The sequence below is a fragment of the Elephas maximus genome, chromosome 4, assembly GCF_024166365.1.
Source record: "Elephas maximus indicus isolate mEleMax1 chromosome 4, mEleMax1 primary haplotype, whole genome shotgun sequence".
NCBI lineage: Eukaryota > Metazoa > Chordata > Mammalia > Proboscidea > Elephantidae > Elephas > Elephas maximus.
In genome coordinates, this window is record NC_064822.1 from 129462332 (window position 1) to 129483884 (window position 21553).

Genomic DNA, 21553 nt, shown 5'->3' on the forward strand with positions numbered 1-21553 from the left:
ACTCAAGTGTATTTATTATGCATAAATCTAGTTTGATGTATTATTTTAAAATAAAAAACCTATTTCTTGAAATACCAGTTTTTCAAATTGTATTTTTCCATGACTGTAATTTTAAGAAACGTTACATTATACTATAATAATCTTCACTGAACTATAATTGTAGACTTTACTTTGAAAATTGTCAAATTAACTATCAAAACTTTTTTTTTTTTAATGAATTTTTCCTCCCACTATAGGAACAATTTACAGCAATGAGGGATTTGTACATGAAAAATGGACAAGGCTTTGCATTAGTTTATTCCATCACAGCACAGTCCACTTTTAATGATTTGCAAGATCTGAGAGAACAAATTCTTCGAGTTAAAGACACTGACGATGTAAGCTGACTTCTAATACATTCTATTTTTAAACCCTTGTAATGGTATTCAGTTTAACTTTTTTGCTGGTTTATGTTCAAAAGTTTTTTCCTTATAATGTGGAAAGTGAAAAAATTTCTTCCTGCCACCTTATCCTGTGCAAAATAAATTTTATACCCTTTCTATTTTTAAATCATGCATTTGGTGGGGAGAGAGGAAGGATGTGGAAGACAGATGTTAATAAATGGAATAAATGATGTTCTGGCCAATTTCCGGTAGAATTAAGAGCTCTTTTTTTTTTTTTTAAACAAGAATCACATACATACGAACATATCTCAAGCAGCTATGACATAGAAAGAGCATAATAACAATAATAATTTTTAAAAGAAGCAAAAAAATATATTAGAACCGAAGCTTAATTTACATGCCCCTTCAGAGTACGTCATAATGGAGTTTAATCCCTATTGAAAAGATTATTTTCATTATTTATTGTATTATATGTAGCAGTGGCTCTCAAAATTCATTTTGTATCAGAATCATCTATAGGGCTTGTTAAAACACAGATTGCTGGGCCTTATCCCCAGAGTTACTGATTCAGTAAACCTGGGTTGGCCTGGGGTAGGACCCAAGAATTCATGTTTCTAAGAAATTTCCAGGTGATGGTGAAGCTGCTGCTCCTGTCCCTATACCTTGAGAACCACTGTACTGTAAGTAGCAACTATTGCGAGAGCTGGGAGATACCCATGGTAAATCCTGTCATTTTCTGGACTTCTGGAACAAGGGAACCTTCAGGGAACCTACCTATTTATAGCAACCTCATTTTTCAGTTAATATATGTTTTCACCTGTCTCTGGTAGTTCTCCTCAGTTGTAGTTCTCTTCTAGCGTAGTTCTCTTCAGTTGTTTGCATCCCTAACAGGTACTTACTAAGTGTGTCTGATATACCTAGAACTGTCATAGATATTGGGAATGCAAAAAATTTAAAGACATGGTTCTTCCCTTTAAGGAACTTAAAATTAACGAGTCAAAATTAACAAAACAAATATTTATAGAACAATAAAAAATTAGTTTGGGCTGGAGTAAATAGAAGAAGCTCTTTGAAGATGGTGGATCTTTGAGTTTGGCCCTGAAAAAATGTGTTGAAATTATCGAAATGTAAAAATAGAAGAGGATTAAAAAAAAAAAATCTCTGATGGGCTAATTTGCAAATTTGAGAATGTGTGGAAAATGTGAGGATGAGGCTAGAACATGGCTGCTTGACTAGAACATAGATAATTTGTGGTTCATAATGTTACTTTCCAACTTGAGGGGGAAAAAAGTAAATAATACTTAACTTTCCTAGAGCCTACTTCCTGTTGTCTGATTTCCTGTATACTGTCCAAGTGCGACCTTTTACATGTTGTGGTTTAATTTAATTAAAAAGGATATTTCATTCAACAAGGTCAGTTTCTGCTGTACCATGTAAGAAAGTATTAGATGTTTTTTCTTTATACTTGATCGTTTACATGGTCAAAGGACCACACTCCACCTGCTAAAGGGAATGATTATACTAAAAGCGTTTTTTGGAAGTGATATTCATTGTAGGATACAGAAGAATATTCCTGCAAGTCATCAGCTACATGTTTAAAATATTTTTTTTTTAAGTGAACACGGTGTGGGTGGGTGGGTGTGGGGGGTGGTGTGTGTTTAGAACTTAGCAGTGTAGAACTGCGAAATTCCTTTATCTCCAAGAAATAAAACTCTCTCTTCCTAATAAAACAGAATTCTTGCTTTTCAACTTCGAATTTTTTTTTCCCAGAAGTGCTTTGGAAAGCCAAAAGGTTTAACAGTGGTTTTGCAGAATAAGTGTTATTTTTTCATATAGTATTTTTTAAAAATTATAAATACCACATGTATGCAAACACATGACATTATTAATAAGTGGTTGTGTTTTTTTTTTTTTTAAGTTAATTTAACTTTGGCTTTGTAATAATCTATAGGCGCCTTCCAAATTTCTCCTTTTTGTGTTGTGAAATTGAGAAACGCTTATGTGATAAATGCATGTCAGGAAACAAGAAAACTTGAAGTTGATTCACACTCCTTAAACTTTTTTAAATGTTGAAATATATTGGCTTCTGGAGTAACACCTCTTTGTACTTCCTTTTAAAAGGTTATGTGTTTTTGCTTACTGTAATTATAAGTCCATTTTGTAATTTTCAGTTTTGCGTGTCTCTTTTATAAGTAGGTCGTGGTTTTCTAAGAAGCTCATGTGAAAGGTTCTTGTTTGTATCTGCATTGACTCATTGAGGACCTGTATTATATCCACTTTATTTAACATGAGAATTTTCCTTTTTTTCTCCTCTCTGTCTTTTCTTTGGAGTTACCATATGACATCTCCATGAGATAAGGCAGTGGAGACAATTGATAGTGTAGTTAACATACCTGAAAATCAATACTTATTATTAATTGTGCTTAAGAATTACAAATGAACAGTGTTAAGGCTTTCATATTTAACTAAATTTTGTATATTATTAATGCTGTTTTTCTTTGGCATAATATGAAAAATAATCCTTGGGGCTCTCTCAGAATTCTTTGGATTTGAATTTTTAGGGCATATTTTTATTTACTTACTTATTTTCACCCTCACAAATTTTATTTTTAGGTTCCAATGATTCTGGTTGGAAATAAGTGTGACTTAGAAGATGAAAGAGTTGTAGGAAAGGAACAAGGCCAAAATCTAGCACGACAGTGGAACAACTGTGCATTCTTAGAATCTTCTGCAAAGTCAAAAATAAATGTTAATGAGGTATGGCCAGATATTATGCTTAAAATAACTCTAGTTGGAATTCAGCATTCATAATTAATAGGAAATAACGTGTATGTATTAATATAGCCCCAAGTTAATGTGTGCTCAGAGTACTATGTTGATCTTACAGGCAAAAAAATCTTATGTTAAATATATGCATGTTAATAAGCTGTTTCAGTCTCTTAAGTGCTGGTACAGTGGAACTTACCATGAAGAAAAGAAGACTCGACAGATGATAGAGTTGTAGAAGACAGATTAAGTCTTCTGGTGTATGAAGGATTTTATATAAACGATGGTGACTGAAATTTAGAAAGGTTTGCATCTGCATGGTTCTTGCCTTGAGGGGGTCTTAAAGCTATCTTGTATAGAAAAGTTGGAAGAAAAGTAAAGAGTTGGCTTTTTGTATGATTGTAAATATTCTAATTAAGGTCTCTGAAGCTCCTTCAACTGGTACTTACTTTAAGGAGAAAAAATTTGACCCTCCCAAAAAACAAACTAATACAAAAGAACTCAGCAATTATAAGCATATCTGGTTTTACTGTCATTCATTAACTAAACAGACTATTTGCTTTCTAGGTTCAATTTTATCCATGGAAATCCTTTTTTTTTTTTTTTTTTTTCTGTTGGTTTTTGTTGTTGCTTTACTTTTTTTTTTTTTCCTCTTGTAAATTAAAAAACTAATGTATTTGCAGATCTTTTATGACCTAGTGCGGCAAATTAACAGAAAAACTCCTGTACCTGGGAAGGCCCGCAAAAAGTCATCATGTCAGCTGCTTTAATATACTGAATGCATTGTAGCTCTGAGCCAGGTATGTTCATTTGTCTTTCCTTTGACCTTTAACCACTCATCTTCATTAAGGGCACTCTGTCAGGAAAACAACTATAGAGTCTTTTGTTAGTTCTAAAAATGAAATAGTTCCTTCTTAAGATATCCATGAGTTAGTATGATACCCTATTGAAATAATTATTTACCTCACATCATCAGAAGTAAGGTGTTCCATATAAGTGAGTATTCTAGATAAGTTCTTTCAGTAAATACTTATGCCCCAGCAGGGTGCTGGTTGGTGCTGGTGATAACAGCAGAGAATAAGATCGACCTTCTCCCTTAACCTCATGAAGCTAATTAGAGGCTAGTGGAACAGATAAACAAACAATTGAAAAATGCCTCTGATGGGATAAATCCAGGGTAGTACTAATAATAACACCATCTAACATTTAGGACATTTACCATATTCCAGGCACTCTTCGGAGTCCCTGGATGGCACATACAGTTTTGGTGCTAGCTGAAAGATTGGCAGTTGGAACCTAGCTAGAGGTGTACCTCAGAAGACAGGCCTGGTGATGTTCTTCCTAAAGGTCTCAGCTTTGAAAATCCTATAGAGCAGTTCTCTCTGCACACATGAGGTTGCCATGAGTTGGAATTGACTCGGCAACTAATAACAACTGGCACTCTTTTAAGTACTGTCTATGTATTCATTGAATTCTCACAACAGCCCTGTGAGACAAAGAATCATCATTATTCCTATTGTACAGATGAAGGAACTGAGGCACAAAAAGATTAAATTACTTACTCAAGGCCACATAGTTAATAAATAAAAGAGGCAGAATTTGAACCCGGGTGGGCTGGCTCTCAACTCCATGCTATTAACCAGTATGCTATTGTGGGTGTTGTAGGAGTCTATAACTAGGGCACCAAATGTGTCAGATATGGATTGAGAATTGAGGGAAAGTCTGTCAGTAAGAGATAGCCAAGCTGAGATCTAAACAAGTAGAAGCTAGCCCCTGAAGGATTCCCAGGGAGAGGGAACCACTAATATAAAAGTCCAGAGGTGAGACTGCAAAGGAAAACTGAGCATACAACATATTTAGGTAGATTTTGAAAACAATCCTATTAAATTAGTTAATACTTTAAAGTAGAAGGTCCACAAAAGAGAGGAAGACCCTCAACGTGATGTATTGACACAGTAGCTACAATGATGGGCTTAAGCATAGCAATGATTTTGATGATGGTGCAGGACCGGGCAGTATTTTGTTCTGTTGTACATGGGGTCACTATGAGTAGGAAGCACCTAACAACAACAGCAATATCTCTAAAGCAGTTAGATCAGTGCATAGCACATAGCAAGCACTCAATTATTAGCTCCTTGCATTTATGCTAAAGACAATTTCTTGCTCAGTTATCGTTAAACCATTATTTACTACACTCTTATCCTTGAGAACATTTTGAGATTTGTGGCCCTGCTTCCCCCTATGTTAAATAGCCCTTACTACCATACCACTCTGATTCTTTATCTTTTTAGAGTTTCTGTCCCATTTAAGGCTTTCTGTTTAGCAATACATCCTCTCATTCCTGTCCACGTGCCCATTTTCAAGAACACACATATGCCTGAGCTCAGCTCCCATCTGTCCTTTCCAATTTGCTACACCCTGTCTGCTAGGTTTTAGAAAACTAGATTACCAAACCTGTTGAGATTTCAGGCTCTCACTGAGGGCCTAAAGTTCAGCACATTTGTGCAAATTATTTCAGCAGCCACATCTGTATTAACAGCTGTTTCTGGAGCTTGCAATAAGCCTGAACTCCGTTAAAAAAATATATGTAATAAAAAGAAAACATTTTTATTTAGCCTAGGCATACCTGCAGAAAATCATCCAAAATAAATATTTAGCAGGAAATGAGTTCTGATTTTACTTCTTTTATCTCACTAGTATTTTTTAAAAGTTTAATTACATACAGTTTTAGTGTAATACCAGTTTTTTCTGGCATCCATCTTAAAAAGTTGATCGAACCTGTTTAAATTTAGAGTTAGGGAATGTGTAACTGTCAGTTGGTAAAGCTGTAAAGAGGCATCCTGAAATAAGTCTATTTTTTACAGTTCTCAAAACCAGCTTCTTAGCCAGTTTTATTAAAAGAGTAAAGAAGAAAGGTATTGATTTTCTGATACTAGAAACCCTGGTTTAGATGTATATTCTATACTAACAATGTAATTCTAGGATTGTAAACACTGTTTTAAGTTCATCCATTTTGTTAGTATTGATAATCTCTCTTTATTCCTATTCTAATAAGATTAACCTAAATATTAATAGGATTTTTTTCTCTCTTAACTTTGGAAGGTAATTATAGAAATTTGCACAAAGGTACTTTGTTTTTTTTGTATCTAAAATTTTACTGCAAAACAAAACAAAATCTTTCAAAGTGACACCAGAAAAGCATTTATCTTTTTGGAATGCAAAGATGAAAATGTCTACTCATGCTGTGTTTTGCTATGAGATGTGGTTCATTAGTCATTAATGTAATGATTTAGGACAAGAGTCTGTGTTTATTTTCATTTCTAACACTTAAAGAGTGTTATCTTAATGTGTTCCTTTAGATTTTTTAATGTCCTATTTTCAACCCATGTTTTCACTTAATTTTTTTCCTTTTGACAGGTCTGAAAAACTGTTGCCCAATTCAACAGTGCCAGCATTCCAACTTTGTTAAACCTACAACATCTTAAATGGACTTTCCTGTGGTGGTACCCTTTAAGAGGCGGATGAAAGCTACTACATCAGTTTGCACATTCTAATCACTTTCCAGTATCACAAGAGAGATTTTTACTTATATAATAGCCCTAGAGTATGCAACTGGTAAAACCAGAGGCTACATCCAGTATTACTGCTAAGAGACATTCTTCATCCACCGATGTTGTACATGTATGAAAATGGTGTACTGTATACTTTAACACGCCCCATACTTTGTATTGGAGAGTACAATAATGTAAATCCTAAAAGCACCACTATTTTAGCATAATAAAAGAAAGTCCAAAGAGCTCCTATATAGACTACTCCAGATAACTTTGCTTCTTTGATACTTGTAGCTTATTGTAATTTTTTTTTTTTAAGAAATTCAAGATCATTATCATTGTATTGTACAAAATAATAAGCGCTTTGATTAACACAGCTATATAGTTTTTTGGTTTTTTTTTTTTTAATTTTTGAAAAACCTGTGGAGACAGTGATCTTGTCTTTAAAATACGATAGTCCTTTCAGTATAATGTCTTAGATTAAAGACATTGCCTTTAATATCTGTCGGGAAGGAAATGTCCAGACTTTTCAAATCTCTTATTATATGTTTCCTTTTTTGTTTACATAGGGAACAGTGTTTATAGTTGTGTGTACAGTGGGGGTCTACAACAAGAAGTGTATATTTTCAAACAGTTTTTTAATGATTTAACAATTTTTGTAAATCATTTTCAGGCTTCTGCAGCTGTAGATTCTCACTGTGAATCCCTTGCTTGCTCATGCATAAGTGTATTTGCAATACCAAATATACAGGTTTAGTATCTTTGCCTGTTAGTGATTGTTTCACATGTGTAACGTTTTGGTTGAGATGTTAAATGGTTGACGAGTACTGTGGATGTGAATGTGGGAAGTAATTTTAATCATGTGTAATTGGTCACAAGGCCTAAGTTGCAGTAACTATTGCTGTTTTATTTAACAATGCCTTGTTGCTTTGTATGCATTAACATTTGGGTGTAAAGATTGTGTGTCTATCCAACAGGGAGCCACAGTATTTAAATTGACCAACCTAATGTTACAACTACTTTGAGGTGGCCAAATGTAAACTAAAAGCCTTAATTAAAGTGGTGCAATTTTGTATAACTTAGCATCAGTAGTTCAATAAATTTGGATTGCCATGCAAGGGCTTGCATTATAATTACTTGCCACTTGAATGTTTTGTGTAATGTTTAACAATGCTAGTAAATAAATATGGGTTTAACTTCTTTTTAAATGTAATAGGTGCATTTTACACAGAATGGTGTCATAATTTAACATTTGGGCAAGCCAGGCTCATTCATTAATTAGGGAATGAAGAGTGAAAGATGTCAGTTTTTTCTAGTATTGTTTGAAAATCCACATAACCACCTTTTGAACTTTTCCTTGGGAAAGAATTTTGTAAATCAAGCAATATCACTTATAAACAGATGCCTTCTGGGTAATGAGCAATAGCTCTTTGGGGTGGAGGAAGGTTTGAAAATACTTTGACAGATGTTAAACTGATGGGTTGGTTGTTTTTAATGTAGGATAGAGTTATACTTAGAATGTTATGGTTATAAAAATCTTTGAGCAAAGTGGACTCAGTACTGCTTTCTTTTTAAATAATAGATTTGTCTTTGTCTTACATGTGCTGTAATTCAGTTCTTTTGTGAAATTTGTAAACAGGCTCTTAAACTTTCTCAAAGTATTTGCCAGCCACTGGACCATATCAGCAATTAATTAGTAATACCATCTAATTTAGAGGTGTCCTGGTGGCATAGTGGTTAAGTGCTATGGCTGCTAACCAAAGGGTCAGCAGTTCGAATCCACCAGGCGCTCCTTGGAAACTGTGGGGCAGTCCTCCATCCTATAGGGTCGCTATGAGTCAGAATCCACTCGACGGCATGGGGGTTTGGGTGGGACTAATCCCCTAAATACATGGTATTTGAATTGGACATTTAAAGGCTTTCATTTTAAGAGGAAAAAGGTCTTATTCCTTATGTATTTAATTCACATGTATTTAACTTACATATTTTATTCACATGTATTTAAGCTCTGTATATTTAAAGACCTGAAGAAAAATATATGTTTGTTCTTCCAGAAGCCCACTTAAATAAGAGACTTGTTTTGCCAGAACTAGTTTTATTTATAGTCATTTGGGAGGAAATTAAACCCAAAGGAGTAGGGTTGTGGAGTACTAAAATAACACTTCAATTTGTTATGTCCTGTACGTCCATTTAAGGAGCACTGGTGGCTCCCTGGTTAAGTGCTCAGCTTCTAGCCAAAAGATTGGTGATTTGAACCCATCCAGCAGCTCAGCAACAGAAAGACCTGGCAGTCTGCTCCCATAAAGATCACAGCATAGAAATCGCCTGGGGGAATTCTGCTCCGATGTGTGGGGTCGCTGTGAGTTGAAATCAACTTGACGGCACCTAACAACAATAACATACGTCCGTTTGACTCCTTTTAAAGCCACCACTATTAATTCAATTATCTTTAACGTTTGTTGCCTACCGGTATATACCATGCACAGTTCTGGGCTCTTAAGAACATAAATATTCATTCAGCAGATATTTAAGTACTTAACTCTGTCAAAGATTTTTCTAGGGCTAAGGATACAGTAGTAACCAAGACCAACTAGGACCCTGTGTTCCTGGAATCTGTTGCAAGGGGTAGGGCAGTGGCAGTCCTGTGCATTGTAGAATATTCAGCATCATCCCTGACCTCTACTCAGTAAGGTGCCAGTCACACTGCCCACCCCAAGTTGTCACAACCAAAAATGTCTGCAGACATTGTCAAATGTCCTCCAGTTAGGGGGTGAGTTTGAAGGGCAAAATTGCTCTGGTTGGAAACCACTGATCTGGTGAAAAACAACACATTAGTTTTAGATGAGCTTTAGGGGTACAAATCGGACAGTTTAATTACATTGAGAAAGAATGTGGACTCTGGAACCAGACTTTGTGGGTTTCTAATCCTGGCTCCGCCACTTGCTAACATGTGACCTTGGTTAGGTGCCTTCTTGGATTCCTTGTCTGTAAAATGGGGTTGATAATAGCACCTACTTAATAAGAGTTAAAAGAGTGAAATGAATGCCAGTGCCAGTCTCTAGGTCAACATTTTATGCTGATAGAAATAGGACTGGTTTGGCAATAAGCACCATTTTCTCATACAAAACAGTAACTGCAGCTTGGGAGTGAAATTCATATGTAGGTGGACTTTTCTGGTGCTTAGATGGAAAAATATGAGAACAGTCAAAAGTCATGAGTTCATTTTCATGTCCCCAGGGACACATGGAGAAACTTGAATTTTTAAGAGAAAACCAGAGTGCTGTATTTCACTTAACGTTTTTCTAAAAAATGGCAAAAACCCTGTTTGGACTTTTTTCTTAAATGTAAATATATCATCTACCACATGCAGGTATGATGAATAGAAAGTTCTGAAACCTCTGTTTATGTAATCATCTCTTCAGTTGTGGGGCAGCAAACATTCAAAATTCATCATTGCAAAAATGTGTCTTCACTGAATTTAATTTCCAACTATTATTTTGTCTCCTTTCTTTTAAATATTAGAAATGTGAAAAGGAATATTTCATAGTTAATATTCCTACTGCCTTAACTTAGAAATTTTAAGGTGTTTGCGGGCTTGTCTTAAACTATCAGTGAGCCTTAACAAATTGTGATTTAAAGGACTCAAATTGAATCTGTTTTGTAATTTGTTACAGTGCATCAATACATCTTGTATTTTAGGAATGCATGAGAATTGTAATAGATTGAGACAAAAGTATTCTCTGTTGTTGTTGTTAGGTGCCGTCGAGTCGGTTCCGACTCATAGCAACCCTATGCACAACAGAATGAAACATTGCCCGGTCCTGCGCCGTCCTCACAATCTTCATGCTTGAGCTTAATTGCTGCAGCCACTGTGTCAATCCACCTTATTGAGGGTCTTCCTCTTTTCCACTGACTCTGTACTCTGCCAAGCATGATGTCCTTCTGCAGACACTGATCCCTCCTGACAACATGTCCAAAGTATGTAAGACGCAGTCTCGCCATCCTTGCTTCTAAGGAGCATTCTGGTTGTACTTCTTCCAAGACAGATCTGTTCATCCTTTTGGCAGTCCATGGTATGTTCAATATTCTTCGCCAGCACCACAATTCAAAGGCGTCAACTCTTCTTCGGTCTTCCTTGCTCATTTTCCAGCTTTCACATGCATATGATGCAATTGAAAATACCATGGCTTGGGTCAGGTGCACCTTAGTCTTCAGGGTGACATCTTTGCTCTTCAACACTTTGAAGAGGTCCTTTGCAGCAGATTTGCCCAATGCAATGCATCCTTTGATTTCTTGACTGCTGCTTCCATGGCTGTTGATTGTGGATCCAAGTAAAATGAAATCCTTGACAACTTCAATCTTTTCTCCGTTTATCATGATGTTGCTCATTGGTCCAGTTGTGAGGATTTTTTTTTTTATGTTGAGGTGCAATCTATACTGAAGGTTGTGGTCTTTGATGTTCATTAGTAAGTACTTCAAGTCCCTCGTGTCTGTCAGTTTGTTGTACTTTGGGGGCTTGTGTGTTGCTATGATGCTGGAAGCTATACCACCGGTATTCAGATACCAGCAGGGTCACCCGTGGAGGACAGATTATAGCTGAGCTTCCAGACTAAAACAAAGTAGGAAGAAGGACCCGGCAGTATACTTCTGAAAAACATTAGCCAGTGAAAACCTTATGAAAAGTATTCTCTACTTTGCAAATATTTTGAAATTGCTCCCTTAGAACAACTTTTGTTAGTGGTGTATAGGTAACTGGCCTTAGGAATTACACGTTTTATCCATAATTAAAGGTACTTACCTGGTTTTTGTTTCTAAGAATCAACAGATTCATTCATTCACCACTGAATAAATGTACGGCATGTCTGCCATGTTCCAGGCACTGTTAACGATGCTGAGGAATAGCAGAGATGTGCTGCCTGCGTGGACCTTGTATTCTAGTGTGGAAGACAGATGATTGGCAAATGAACAAAGCTCTAGTGGTAGCAGCCTGTTAAACTTTCTCAAAGCTTTCCATTTGGGACAATTTAATGATTTTAGGAAAGCGTAGTATCATTTTTCATATGTTTGAAGATTTTTATCACCATTTATAGACAGTCACTATTTTATTCTGATTTGTCTGAAAAGGTGTGGAGGGAATTTTTACTGTTTTGTTTTATAGTGAACCAAGTATAACCTGACTTCCCTTATACAATGATAAATTATTCAGATTCTGTATTTGGGTTAAAGTGTACACTTTTACGTCTGAAAGCACAGATCTCACAAGGTTCTTAGGTAAATAATATATTCACCTAAGTCCAAAGGTTACAGCAGCTTTAAATAGCCTTTAATGTCTTTGTTATCTGCCATTATTACCCATTCAGATTTCCATTTATACAGTGGTAGTTTATGTCCCCTGTAAGCACTAATTTCAAAACAGGAAACTATTACTGTCGAATGTTTGAATGTGCAAAAGCACTGTGCTTGGGGCAAGGGCAGGAAAGAGCAACTCATATAATAAACCCAGTCCTTGCTACTGGTGGGAATGATCAGTCAGATAAAAGCTATCAAACGATCAATAATTTGTATCTAATTGTAATAGTACAAATTGTATTTTGCTTTAAAATATATGGACTGTTTGATTTATATTTCTAAGCTTTACAGGTCAGTGTTATTAATTAGATTCCCTGAGTCAACCAATGGTGGCATACTTTATAGCTCGAAGAGAAAATTAGTATCTGCAAATGGAGTACAATTAATACTGTATGGTGTGGATAGTTACCAAGGAGCCACTCTACTGTTGTAAATGGGAATAATTTTTGACAGTTGTTTGTAGCCCAGGGAGGAGTAATGATAGAGCTAGAGTAAACCCAGCCAGCTTGTAGGCTGCTTTGGTAAGCTAAACATGAAATGATTCAGGGTTGTAGCTGCTGTAAGGAAGGGAGCCCAAGAAATTTTGCAAAGGAGTAACTGGAGAATTGATTAATGGCCTAGATGTGGGGGCTGGAGGAAAAGGATGAAATGTCTGACTATAATAGCAGAACCAAAGGGATAGAGCATTAATGATGATAAAATAGAGAAGCTGGCAATAAATCTTGGCTTTTAGTGCATATGTGAAAAAACTTTTTCGTAACGTGAAATTTATGTTAAGTGAAATATTTTAATGAATATCTTCTCAATAGTGGGATTTGAACAGTTGGACCTTGGAGTCATTAGCATATAGGAGGCAACCGAAGCCTTGAGTGTGAGTGAAATTATTTTCATAAAGATTTAAGTATGAAGGAAGAAAAAAGAAACCAGGACTTAGTGGGTGGGGGTGGGGAAGAAAGGGTTGTTACAAAGATAGGTTGGAGGAGGAGGCAGATCGCTGTGTAGTGCCTGAAAATACAGCATCTTTCATGGCAGGCAGCAAGATACTACAGTTTTCTTCTGTTTATTTTGTGCTGTAGGACAGCAGTTATTTTTTTCTCGAGATGTGTTATAAGTTTTATCTGCTTATATATTTCTCAGTGGGGAATTGGGTACTAATCTAAGAAAACGGTAGGATAGTTTCAGAAATACCGTCCTCTAATTAGTACCTTTTTTTTTTTTAATTAGTACCAGGTCTGTGTTTGTAGGTCTGTGCAAACAGCTGTAAAGCCCATTTCAGAGCCAGTGTTGGCAAACTTCTGTGCAAATTCAGCTGCACCAAGGCCACAATATTTCTCCACACTTCTTTTTAATAATATAAATTTTGTTTGGGGCTCTAATTTTTGTTAAATGCCATTTTAGTGCTTTACCTGAGAAAATGTTAGGAAAATAATGATTTCTTATTAACTGTGTCTCGTGATATGCTTTTGATGTATTTCTGCTGTTCTCTAAAAAAATGAGTGTCTTGATTAAACAGTTTATATGTCTAGTTTCCTGGAGCAGTTGTTACAAAATTACCACAAATTTGGTGGCTTAAAACAATAGAAATTTATTCTCTCACAGTTCTGGAGGCCAGTAGTCCAAAATCAAGGTGTCAGCAGGATCATGCTCCCTTGAGAAGGTCTAGGAGAAATCCATTCCTCTTCGAGCTTCTCGTGGCTGCTAGCATTCCTTGGCTTGAGGCCACATCACTCCAGCCTCTGCCTCCATCTTCACATTGCCTTCTCTGTGTGTCTGTAATCTCTTCCTGCCTCTCTCTTATAAGGACACTGTGATGGCATTTAGGACCTAGATGGGTATTGCAGACAACCTCTTACCAAAATCCTTAATTTAATAAAGAGGCAGCTCTTCCCCAGTCGTCTTTTGAGTGCCTTCCAACCTGGGGACTCACCTTCCAGCACTATATCAGACAATGTTATGCTGCTATTCATAAGGTTTTCACTGGCTAATGCTTTTCAGAAGTAGACCAGTGGGTCATTCTTCCTAGTCTGCCTTAGTCTGGAAGCTTAGTTGAAACCTGTCCTCCATGGGTGACCCAGCTGGTATCTGAATACCGGTGGCATAGTTCCCAGCATCACAGCAACATGCAAACCCCCACAGTAGGACAAACTGACAGACGTGGGGGAATTATATCTTCAGGGACTCTTATTCCAATAAGTTAACATATACAGATTTGTGGATTTGGATATAGGCATATCTTTACAAGCCGTTATCCGCCTACCGGTGTCGGTATACTCCAAGATAACCCAGGAATTTCTGAACTGAGTCATACCCTGGGGTACCCCTAGAGAGATTCTGAGCACCTAGAAAAATCCCAGAATTGAATTACTCTGCAGGAATTCTTCTGAGGGAAGCCTAAGCTCAGATGAGACTTTTCAGGAGTCACTAAAAGGCTCAGCCTGGACTAGACTCAACAATTGCAGCGCCAATGTAATGGTAGTAGAATGCTGTTAACCATTGTGAACATACTAAGTGACCTTCCACTTTTGTTAGCACATAGCCAGTCTACCTTACATGTTTTATAATGTTTTCCGGTCGTGACAGAAACCTCCCCCTTTCACTGAATCGTTAGGTGCCGTCAAGTCGATTTCGGACTTGTAGCAACCCCATGCGACAAAGTAGAACTGCCCCCAGAAGTTTTTCGTGGCTATAATCTTTATGGAAGCAAATAGCCAGGTCTTTCTCCCTCAGAGCCACTAAGTAGGTTCGAACTGCCAACCTTGCAGTTAGCAGCTTAGCATTTAACTGTCGTGCCACCAGGGCTCCTTCCACTCACTTAAATTTAAGAATGATATAAATGGCCAACTTTATTTTCTTAGTTTGCTTTTTTTTTTTTTTACAGTAGGTTTAGGTTTACAGAAAAATTGTACAAAAAGTAGTTCCCATTTTCCCCCTCTCCCTACACATTGTTTCCCCTTGTTAACATCTTTTATTTCTGTGGTATATGTTTTATAATTAATGAAATAATATTAACTGAAGTCCATAGTTTAGGGTTTACTCTTTGTGTTGTACAGTGCTAAGAGTTTTGACAAATGAGTAATATCATGTGTCCACCATGACAGTATCCTACAGAATAGATTAACTGCTCTGAAAGGGCCCTGTGCTCCACCTGTTCATCCCTTGCCCCTCCCTCTGGTCCCCTGGCAACCACTGACCTTTTTGCTGTCGCAGTAGTTTGACCTTTTCCAGAATGTCATGTAGTTGGAATCATTCAGTATGTAGCTTTTTCGGACTGCTTTCTTTTACTTAGCAGCATGCATTTAAGGTTCCTCTTTGTCTTTTCATGGCTTGATAGCTCATTTCTTTTTATCACTGAGTAATACTCCATTGTAAGGATATACCACAGCTTATCTATTCACCTATGAATAATAGATAACGTCCATCTTGCTTCCAATTTTGGCAGTTATGAATAAAACTGCCATAAACATTGGTGTGTAGGCTTTTATGCGTACATATCTATTTGTGTCATTTGGGTAGATACCTAGGTTCACAATTCCTGAATCATATGGTAAGCCTATGCTTAGCTTTGTAAGAAACTGTCAGTGGCTATACCATTTTGCATTCCCACCAGCAATGAATGAGAGTTCCAGTTGCTCCACATCCCCTCCAGGATTTTGGTATTGTCAGTGTTTTGGATTTTAGCCTTTTTAATAGCTGTGTAGTAGTATCTCGTTCTTGTTTTGATTTGTAGTTCCCTAATGACATGACCACCACCTATTTGTTCCACTGTGGTGGCTTGCATGTTGGTATGGTGCTGGAAACTCTGCTGCCAGTGTTTCAAATGCCAGCAGGGTATCCATGAACAAGGGATATCTCTCCCTTTATTTAAAAATTCTTTTGATTTCTTTCATCAGAGTTTTATAGTTTACCACATGTAGATCTTGTATATATTTTGTTAGATTTATACCAAAATATCTATTCTTTTTTTTGGGGGGGTGGTAGTAGGGGTACTAATATAAATAGCATTGTGTTTTTAATTTCAAATTCCAAGTGTTCATTGCTCACATATGGGAAAGCATTTGACTTTTGTATATTGACCTGGTATCTGCTATCTTGCTTATTAGTTCCAGGAGTTTTTTGGTGATGATGTTGATTCTTTGGTATTTTCTACATAGATAATCATATCATCTGTGAACAAAAAAGTTTAGTCCCCTCCTTCCCAGTCTGTATTCCTTTCATTTCCTTTCCTTGTCTAATTGCATTGGCTAGGACTTCCAGTACAATGGTGAATAGGAGTGGTGAGAGGCGAACATTGCTTTTCATTTCAGGCACGACCATAGGGTTTTCTCTCCACCTCACCTCCCACCTTTAATCAGATGTATGTGATTTAATATTAGGAAAAAATGAGTGTTTCTAAGTCCAAATTGTGTCATTAATTTAAAAGATTTTATTCTATTTCTGTACATAACCGAATGTTTTATTTGCTGCCTTTTTTTTTTTTTTTTTAAGAAACTGGGGAGGAGTGTACAGGCACAAGATAAAAACTCATCTAGTTGGAATAAAGTACATCGAACATTTGAGCAAGTTAGAGATTAATTCAACCCAACAGATTTTTTATTTCTTTGTTAGTACATCCAGCATTAGGAATGGGATTCCTCTTTGTATAATCGCTTATAAAAAATTAATTCAGACCTTCTCCAAATATGTCTTACCAGCTAATTATCTGAAGTAATGGTGTAAGGAGACTGAATCCTACTGTATGGTTTACATGTTCAAGATACAAACTTCTAGTTCCCAGAAGTTGATTTAGTCATTCTCTACTAGAGCTATTCTGGAAAAAGTTGGAACTAAACTCATTCATTTCTTAAAGTTTTCTGGTCTCAAAAAAGCATGACTTGGATCATACAGGATTTCAACTGGAGAATTATAGTCTATTTTATTGAACTAAAAAGCAATAATGATTCCTGAAATACATCTTGGGCTCTTTGCAGAAGCTGGGACCATTAGTAATTATTATTTAGCAAACACCTATCAGCTAGTTCTTACTTTTTCAGCAACAGAACGAATAGAGAAATATCACCAAAGAAGGAAGTGGCACCCACTATCCTTAACCTATCCTTCCATTCTGAACTAGTCCATGCATTCTCCCCGTGGCAGGATGTGGCTAATAATGGAGGCAAAATTAATGACTTGGCTGCCCAGGGCTGTCTGTCAAAGCTCCTGTTCAATAGAGGGTAAAGAAAACAGTCTTCAAGATATCATCCAAACAGGATGGATGTAGAATGCTAACCATGTATGTATGCCCTGGAAGGCTGACATTTTTTAGTGCCGTAAAAAAAAAAAAAAAAAAAAAAAAAATTTTTTTTTTTAATTCTCCTCTACTGCTGTCTGCCAGAGAGAGCCAACTGCTCACGGTTCGTCTCCCCAAGGCTATTACATCATAAGTAGGGGCTTTTTTGCATTAGTTCAGTTACTCCTAAGACTCAGAGACGCAGTGGATTTAGTCACAGTGGGCTCAATTGCTTTATCTCACCTTGGAAGTAGGTAAATTCTAGGAAGCAATATATTTTTCTGACCAGGTATCCTTGACCTGCACAAAATAAACACTGAAATACTACAGAAGTTAAACAAAAATATTCAGTGTGTAGGCAGAACCTAATTTGGCTTTAACTTCTCTTTTCCAAGGGAAGATAAACGTAATAATCTGAATAGCCTCCATGCATAGACTGTTTCTCTGCTACCCTTTTCTGCCATTCTATCAAGGTGAGAGAATCACAAATAGAAGTTTAAGAAAGCTATTACCCAGGCTCCCCAATACAAATTAAAATGGGAAATGGTGAAAGAACAAGAAAAACCAGCAAGTGGTAGGTGTCTTAATTGTTCTTTGGCTTGATGTTTCCATGAAAGAGACATTTCTAAGTTGAAAAACTGTCAGATGGCTGAGGAGTAATAATAATATTAGGTATGAATTCTTGAATCCCCTATTACATGCCACCCATTGCTCTAAGCACTTTGCCTGTGTTACCTTATTTAACCCTCACAACAATGCAATGAAGTAGGGGCCAAGTGTCCCATAGTAGTCCTAAGGGAAGCATTAAGTCAATATAGTGAAATAATTATAAACACTGTGGAAAAATTGTTTTTGTTATTATTATAGATGAATACCTAGAAAGCTAAAAAGTCTATTAGAATTATTCTGGAATTTGGGAAGGTTACTGGAAACAAGATGAATATGCCCCAAAACAATAGCTTTTCTCTATATCTACAATAAGCACTTAAAAGTGGAAATGGAAGTAAATATTTATGACAGACAAAAGCTGTAAATATCTCAAGGAATAAAATGAACAAGGAACTTACAATTTTATTGAAAGGCATAAATTAAGATCTGAACAAATAGTGTATTCTCAAATAGGAAAGCAATATAAAAATGTAATTTCTCCCAAAGTAACATTTTAATACAGTTTGACTTTGAATTTCAACTAGGTGAGATTTTGGAATTAAAATTTAAATGGTCTTAAAATTCATGTAAAAGAAGGACAATTATTAATCAATAGAATAGAGTTGATAGAATAAAGTTGATTTCAATAAATAACAGAAGTTGATACATGACAAAGATACATCTCAAATATATTCAGCAGGAAGTAGTATGGTGCTGGCGCAGCTAGCTATCCATTCTCTCCGAAGTTACACTCCTACAGTTGAGGCCTGCGCGGGCCCCAGCCTGTCAGTGGTTTGGGGTTGCTATCTGCCTCGTAAAGAAAAGCGGAGGGTTTCTCTTCTGAGAAGACAAAGTCATCATCTCCTCTGAAAAAGCCTCCTACATAGCTGTCTTTGGCATTTGCTAGGAATAGGGAGGGCAGGGATTGAGGTCTTGGATCTAGGTGATCATAACCAGAAAGTCCAGAGTGGGTTACCTCTAGACTTTAACGCTGTTAACCTAGCCTGGGCTCCTCAAAGTCATAGAAGTGGATTGCTTAATAATACAGTTTCAAAAAAAAACTCCTACGTCACATAAAAAGTAAATTCCAGATACATTTAAATTTTTCACATTATAAAGTAAAACAATAAAAATCTTGGAAGGAAATCCTAAGAGACTGAAGATGTAGTCTAGAGGTAGTGGAAACTTTAACAAATTGAAGAAACTCAGAACTTATTTCTAAAAATAAAGATTTTATATATATATGAATTTAAAACTTGTTTGGCAAAATATATTACAAAGTCAGTAAACGAGAAAATATAGCACAGATAAAAGATAAATGGTTAATGTCTATAAAATACAAAGAGTTCTTAAAATTTGAGAAGAAACAAATAATCCAGTAGAACAATGGGTGAAGGATATCACTAGGCAGTTCAGAGAACAGCAAATACAGATGGCCCATAAGTATAAAAAGATGCTCAAACTTAGAAGTATCCAGAGAAATGCAAATCAAAATACCAATGAGCCTAACACACTGGCAAAATTTATAAAAAGATTACATTACAGTCCCATAAGAAAGGAGTGCAAGAAAAGAACTATATGTGGCTGATGGAAATGTGAATTGTATAGCCTTTGGGTATACCAAATTTTTAATGTGCTATCTCCTAATATCTATTAAAAGGAGCCATGGTGGCTGTCATGGATTGAATTGTGTCCCCCAAAAAATATCTGTCAACTTGGCTAGGTCACGCATGATTCCCTATGTTTATCTGTTCGGCTGGGCCATGATTCCCACTGTTGTGTAGTTCTCCATTTTGTGATTGATATAGTTTTCCTGTGTATTGTAAATCCTAATCTCTGCCTGTGGTTAATGGGGCAAGGTTAGATTATGTTAAAGAGGATTAGGGTGGGATGTAACACTCTTGCTCAGGTCACATCCCTGATCCAGTATAAAGGGAGTTTCCCTGGGGTGTGGCCTGCACCACCTTTTATCTTACAAGAGATAAAGAGAAATGAACAGACAGTGGGGACCTCATACCGCCAAGAAAGCAGCACCGGGAGCAGAGTGCATCCTTCGGACCCAGGGTCCCTGCACCTGAGAAGCTCCTTTACTAGGGCAGGATTGATGACAAGGACCTTCCTCCAGAGCCAACAGACAGAAAGACTTCCCGCCCTGGAGCTGATGCCCTGAGTTTGGACTTGTAGCCTACTAGGCTGTGAAAGAATAAATTTCTCTTTGTTAAAGCCATCCACTTGTGGTATTTCTGTTATAGCAGCACTAGATGACTAAGACAGTGGCACAGTGGTTAAGCACTTGACTACTAACCAAAAGTTCAGTGGTTCAAACCCAGCAGCCACTCAGCGGGAGAAAAGACCTGGTGAACTGCTTCTGTTAAAGATTACAGCCTAGAGAGGGACCTCACTACCACCAAGAAAGAAGAGCCAGGAGTGGAGCATGTCCTTTGGACCCGGGGTCTCTGAGAACTTCCTAGATTGATGCCAAGACACATGGAGATTTCCAAGGAATGCCAGGCCCACAGATGTGCAAAGGAGACAAGGACCTTCCCCCAGGGCCAACAGAGAGAAAGTCTTCTAGAGCTAGTGCCCTGAGTTCAGACCTCTAGCCTCGAAACTGTGAGAGAATAAATTGCTGTTTGTTAAAACCATCCACTTGTGGTATTTCTGATATAGCAGTACTAGATAGCTAAGAAAATTTCATACCAAGAGAGTGGGGTGCTGCTTTAACAGATACCTAAAATGTGGAAGCATTTTTGGAATTGGTTAGTGGGTAGAGGCTGGAAAAGTTTTAAAGTGCCTAATAGTAAAAGCCTAGATTGCCTTGAAGAGACTGTTGGTAGAATTATGGATGTCAAAGGCAGATAAAGGCTCAGAAGGAAGTGAGGAGAGCTATAGAAAAAGCCTCTATCATCTTAGAGAATACACATGGTGCTAGCAACAGAATGTTGTTAGAAATGTGGAGGATTTAAAAGAAAATGATAAACGTGATTGAACAACGGAGGAAGAGCAATGCGTTTTATGCAGTGGCAAAGAACTTGTCTGAATTATGTTCAAATGTTTGGTGGAAGGTAGTACTTGTAAGTGATGGAACTGGATATTTGGCTGATGAGACTTCTAAGCAAGATCTTAAAGGGGTCACGTGGTTTCTCCTTGCCACTTACAGTACAATGCAAGAGGAAAGAGATGGACTTGAACTGAAAATGAAAACAGAACCTAATTTGGAAAATTCTGTTGTAGAAACTAAGGACAGGTGTTCTAGAATGTTCACCAAGAACGTGTCTACAGTCTTTTGTTAAAGAGATTAAGCCTGTGACTGATCTAACCGACTACCACAGCAGAGAACCCTTCAGCTTAGGCTGAAGTGGACCGAGAAAGAATAAAAAGAAAATGCTGCCTGCCTTTTGAAATTCTACAGGCAGGAAACAGGCCAAAGGAGCTACATCTGTTGTCCTCCAAGAAAAGAAAAGAAAATAACCATCCCTGGAGCAAATAGGATATCAGCAGAACTGTTAGAAGCATGGCCTTCTTAGCTTCAAAGGGTGGGGCCACAGGCTCCTAGGTTTCAAAGAGTCAGATCTGCACCAACTCAGTTC

General features: G+C 36.9%; 1 protein-coding gene across 2 annotated transcripts in view; it reads left to right on the forward strand.

Annotated features, from left to right (window-relative positions):
- RAP1B (RAP1B, member of RAS oncogene family) overlaps positions 1-7902 on the forward strand; it is a 53786-nt gene extending 45884 nt beyond the window's left edge. For both annotated transcript variants that reach the window (XM_049883825.1, XM_049883824.1), the window contains exons 5-8: positions 237-377; positions 2997-3140; positions 3833-3949; positions 6567-7902. In XM_049883825.1, the coding sequence (XP_049739782.1) occupies positions 237-377; positions 2997-3140; positions 3833-3919 (372 nt within the window). In that variant the 3' untranslated portion in view covers positions 3920-3949; positions 6567-7902. The remainder of the gene's footprint in view (positions 1-236; positions 378-2996; positions 3141-3832; positions 3950-6566) is intronic.
- The last annotated feature ends 13651 nt before the right edge of the window (positions 7903-21553 follow it).